This window comes from Phocoena phocoena, chromosome 6, assembly GCF_963924675.1.
Source record: "Phocoena phocoena chromosome 6, mPhoPho1.1, whole genome shotgun sequence".
NCBI lineage: Eukaryota > Metazoa > Chordata > Mammalia > Artiodactyla > Phocoenidae > Phocoena > Phocoena phocoena.
The window spans coordinates 14,958,379-14,963,550 of record NC_089224.1 but is presented as its reverse complement, the minus strand read 5'-3'; the positions used below and the strand labels follow the sequence as shown (position 1 = coordinate 14,963,550).

Here is a 5,172-nt window from a genome sequence, read left to right as displayed (position 1 = left end):
CCCTGGTGGCGCAGTGGTTGAGAGTCCGCCTGCCGACGCAGGGGACACGGGTTCATGCTCCGGTCCGGGAAGATCCCACATGCTGCGGAGCGGCTGGGCCCGTGAGCCATGGCCGCTGAGCCTGCGCGTCCGGAGCCTGTGCTCCGCAACGGGAGAGGCCACAACAGTGAGAGGCCCGCGTACCGCAAAAAAAAAAAAAAAAAAAAAAAAAAGCACAGTGAGGGAAGAACTAGAGTGTGATGGATATCTTCTGGAGAACAATTGTGCCTCCAGGAAAAAAGCGCTCCACTGGATACTGAGTCCCAGGGAGCGCAGCCCGTGGAAGGGGTGGGGGGCGCAGATTACCCCCTGCAGGAGGACCTATTTTGCACAAGTCCTCATGACCTCTTGGTCCTCCTTTTCCAGGCTCTTCATCCCCCTCCCCTGGCTCATCTCTTTTTCTCCTTCTTTCCCCACCTGTTGCCTTTAATCGGGGGATCGAGGCCCTCCAGAGCATCCCCATCACCTCCCTATTCCCTGGGGCTGCTGCACACAAATTAAGGAGCCTCTCAGCCCCTGTGTTTGAGGCCTGAAAAGTCATCTGCCTCAGAACTACTACTCTGACGCCCGAAACTGCCAGCCACCCTTGGCTTTCCTCCCTCCCAGTGCTGCTTCGTGGGCGGCTGGCGGAGGCCCCGCGTTGCGTCTCTCGGGAGAAGAACGCCCCAGGGCCTTCAGCTGGACGGCTAGTCGAAGGCAATTCCTAGTCCCAGGGATCGCTCGGGAGAGAAATGCCATCGGGTGGCCTATTTCCTCCACGGCGGCGCTCCCTCATCCCGGCCGAGAAAGGTTAGCGGAGAGGCGGGACCGAGCATCTGTTCAGGGTGGCGCAACCGAGCCAAGACGCCTCACCAGGCCCTGACCCCCTGAAGCGTGGCGGGCAGATGGCCCTGCGGGTTGGCGCTCGGTCCCCCCCCGCTGAAGCCAGAGCTGGCCTGGGGTACTGGGGGCGCGGGGCCTGGGGGCGCGCCGGCGTAGCCGCAGCCGTAGGGAGCGCTGTAGGCAGCGCCCGCGTAGCCGCCGAAACAGGAATAGGGCGCCGCGGCCGCGCCATAGGGGCCGGGGAAGGCGGGCGTGCGGGGGCCCAGGCAGGGCTTGCCATCCCGCACTAGCACGGGCACCGCCACCCGGCGTGGCGCTAGCGGGTGGCCCGCCAGTTCCAGGGACTTGTCCTGGCGCTGTCTCTTGCACTTATAGCGCCGGTTCTGGAACCAGATCTTGACCTGCGTCGACGTGAGCTGCAAGGCGCTGGCCAGGTGCTCGCGTTCCGGCGCCGACAGGTACCGCTGCTGCTTGAAGCGCCGCTCCAGAGCCAGCACCTGCGCCTGCGAGAAGAGCACGCGCGGCTTCCGCCGGGGCCGCCCTTTGGGATGCTCCGAGCCATCCCCGCGCGCGCCGCCGCCGCCGCTATCACCCACGTCGCGCTCCTGCACTCGGGTACCGTCGCAGGGGGGCGAGGCTGCGCTGAGGCCGGACTCTAAAAGCACAGGAAGGAACACCGTCAGCGCCAGCCTAAGGCTCACCCGAGAGATGCTTACACTGTTTTCAAGGGACTCCCCTCCCCTCCTAGTAACCTTCACTTCGGTTCCCCGTCTCTCCCTTCTGCTGACCCCTCACCCCGTCCCAAAGCTTGTTCCTTTCCCCCATGCTCTGTCGCTTTTGCAACTGCTGGAACATAATGCAAATTGTGACACTCAGTGGTACCCAGTGTACAGTCGTTTCCCCAAAGATAGACTCTTGATCCAGAGTCTAAGCTTCATTCTCTTCTTAGAATGTCTGTATCTGGACTGTTCCCTGTGATTGCAATTCTAAAGTGTGGGCGAGTTTGGGGAAACTTTTGCTGTGAGCCTATTAGATAGAGACTGACTTTAGATTGCTCTTGGTGGGGAAAGAGAGAGACAGAGGCAGAGAGAGAGAGAACCAAAACTCGGTGACATGCTTGCCCAGAGGCTCCCATCCGCCTGGCTATCCGTTGTGGCCCGGCGCGCACCGCAGGGTACTTGGTTTCTAGCCCAGGCGCCAGGGTCTCCAGTGCCTCCCACCTTCACCTCATCTTTGCTCACATCCTTGTCTCTTTGGTCATCAGATGCTCCACTGGCACCAGGAACCCTTCCCATCTTTCTTGGACGCGATGCTCTGTATCCAAATTAACAACATAAAATAAAATAAAAATTATTTTCTGGCTGCTGATTCTTGGCTCGGAAACTGAGGTTCTCTTTGCGGGGTATGTAAAGTTAAGATCCACATTTGGCTTTTTAAAAAGCCTCCTCTTTCTCCTTTGGGGTCTCCCGGTAGAGCGGGTGGCGTTGACTTCTCCCGGACTTCCTCTTCGGATCGGGTAGCGCCCTCGAAGATAACCCCTGGGCGACTGTGCTCGGGACCCTCCAAGACGCAGACTTTCCTTCCCTTCTTCCCACATCTCCTGATTTGGCAAAGTTCTGCTTTTTATCCAAGGGTAGGTAGGAAGGAAATGCTGAGTTTTCGTGGAAATTCACGCCAGGAGAAAACCGGAAACGTGAAAGGATGCATGCTTTTGGCGAGGCGGAGCAGGAAGCCCCTAATTAGAGCCGGTACTACTTGGAATCCGACTCCAAATCCACAACCGCACTGGTGCAGTCTCCTGGAGCAAGGGGCTGTTTGGTATTTCAGATTGAGGAAATAAAACCTTCCTTCAGAGAAGCCTGTGCCCAGACAAACTTAGGACATCTCTCCCGGCAAAGAGGAAAGATATTGACGAGGGTGTGTTTTCTTAGCAAATCAAAAAGTAACAGCTGGCCTTCGGTGACTCTGTGGAACAAGCAGGACCCCATTTGGGAGTCGCTGACCACGCAGACAGAGGGACTGCAGGCCACTCCGTGCCTTCCCGGTCATAGTTCGGAGCCCCTCTCACCCTGCGTCCCTGAAAGCAAGTTGAGGACGGAGGAGGCCACAGAATCCCCCAGGGAAGATCCCTTCCACGCGCGACGGTGGCTGCCGTGGCCCCTGGGCTTATTTCCTGGAGCCGGACGCTGGCCCCTTCTCGGCGACAACCGCATCCGCAGAACAGCGAGCTGCCCCGGGCACGCCAGCGGAGGAGGAAAGCCCTGCGGCTGTCTTCAGCTGCCAGGTGACAGCAATGGTCAGAGGAGCGTGACCCCTTTTTCGGCAAAGCCGAAGTGAACGGCGAGCTGTCTGAGCAGCGCTGGGACAGATTAAGGTTTAGGGTCCGCTGCAGAAAATTCACAGCTTTCTTTGGGAACACAGCAAAGTGTACTGTCCTCCAGGCTCCTGGAGCAGCCTGCAAGTCGACGAATAACCCTGAACCAGCATCTTAATTTTCTTCATGTGGTTAGTTTGAGGCTCGAATGGAGTGTCCGTGGCACAGCCTGGCCGAGGAGGCCTGACCTGCGAGGCGCCTCTCGGGAGCCCCCAGAGCGGCATGGAGGCTGCAGACCAAGATGCAGAGGTTTGGAAAGAGGAGGAGTAGCCTTTTCATCCCCCCGAATGTCGAGCCTCTCCCGCCAAAACTTCCCGGCTGGCAAGCGCCAGCCCATCACAACCCCCCGTCCACCTCTTCCCTTCCTGCCGCTGGTCGCAGATGCCTTGGCCTCTCTGCCAGAGCACAAGGTTGCGCCTCCGGAGACCAGGCGCTGAGACTCCGCTGGAGTCGTTCGTCTCCCAGAACAGCTAAAACGCGAGCTGCCCTTACCGTGCTCCAGGCAGAGGAACGACTGGACTGGCCAGGCCACTCGGCAAGCCCCAAGAAAAGGCTGGGCTGGGATTGACCCCAGAGCCTAAGGAGTTTCCACTCCCAAAGCGCCCGGCTGCTTTGACGGCTACACTTTCGGCAGACGGTTTAGGGTATAGAGGGTGAGAGATGGCTGGCAAAGCTGGTGGTGATGGAGCACAGCTAAGATACTGTAGAGGGCTTTGCTGTAAGAAAGAGGAGCTGGAGTTTCTGGGAGCTGTGGCTGTGGGTCGGGGCTGGGGGGGGGGAGTGTCTGTGGGAATCAGAGGACTGGCTGTGGAAATAGTGAACCCCCAAGATTCAGGACCTCATTTTCGTTAGGATGTCTGGAGGAGATGTTAGAGGGGGCTAAGAGTCTTGTCTTTCGGACTCTTCATGTGAAGGAAAACGGGGCTAGCCCTCGGAGCCGGGAAGACCAGGAGATGCGTGTCCCCCCACGAGCCGATTGGTAATAATCCACCCCACCTCTTGGTCTCCCTGTAGGAGCCGAGACCCGAGGGCGTACTCACGTGGTTCGCCCACCAGTTCAGCGTCCATCTCTGTGACTATCTCACAGGGATCTTCAGGAGGCTCCGACCCTTCTTGCCTTCTGTCGCCGTCGCCGCTACCGGTGCTGGGAACCTCCGACCCTCGCTGTTCTGGGACCGGTAGCAGGTACTGAGAGCTTTCCGGGCTCCTCCGTGCACCCCTGAGTTGCAAGGCCTCCGGGCCGATCTGCTCACGCTCCAGCCTCAGGATGTCATTGACCGAAAAGGGAGTGGAGGTGACAGGGTTCAGTAACATGCTGAAGGAGGAGGGGGCGGGGCTGGGGCGTCCCCGGTCCCCACAGAGCGCAGCGCGCTGAGCTTTCTGTTTTGCCGCTGAAGACTCCGCAGACCCAAGGTCTACGATAGACACGCAGCGTCCCGTACTGCGCCTTCCTCTGGGCCATCCCTGCCAGTCGATTGACCGGGCCGGGTGACGAAACCGCGGACCCCCATTGGTTCCCGCAGAACCCACGTGTTAGCTCAGCATCTCCCCCCGCCCCAGTCCTTTCTTCTCTCGCCCTTCTAATTCCTCTCCAACCCCGAGCAACCTTCCGAAAGGTTTGGGTTCTCGAAAGCAAGGAAAACGGGAGAGAGCCTGCGCACGGCTCGTATCTCGGTGAATACAGTACAAACGGGAGCTTCCCAGGTCAACCTTGGGTCCCTCGGGACTCTCCTAGAGGGTGTGCGGGGATGGGGGTGGAACCCTTGCTCTGCAACCCTAGTTGGTCCCTCCGGCCTAGCCTTAGCTCAACTGTCCAACGCCTGGCAGAGGAAAACTCAGGTGGAGACCGCTGGGCACCCGCGGGATTGGAGCTGCACGCGTGAGTGTAAGTGCGCGCACGGCAAGGGCCAGGAGGCTGAGAGCTCCTTCCAGGGAGC

At 59.4% G+C, this 5,172-nt stretch overlaps 1 protein-coding gene across 1 annotated transcript; it reads right to left on the bottom strand.

The window, feature by feature from the left end:
- Positions 1-887: 887 nt before the first annotated feature.
- On the bottom strand, positions 888-4,549 carry NKX2-6 (NK2 homeobox 6). Its single transcript, XM_065879823.1, has 2 exons — positions 4,276-4,549; positions 888-1,516 (listed from the first exon to the last, which is right to left on the bottom strand). Exons 1-2 carry the CDS (start codon positions 4,547-4,549, stop codon positions 888-890), a joined length of 903 nt encoding a protein of 300 aa, XP_065735895.1.
- Positions 4,550-5,172: the final 623 nt, after the last annotated feature.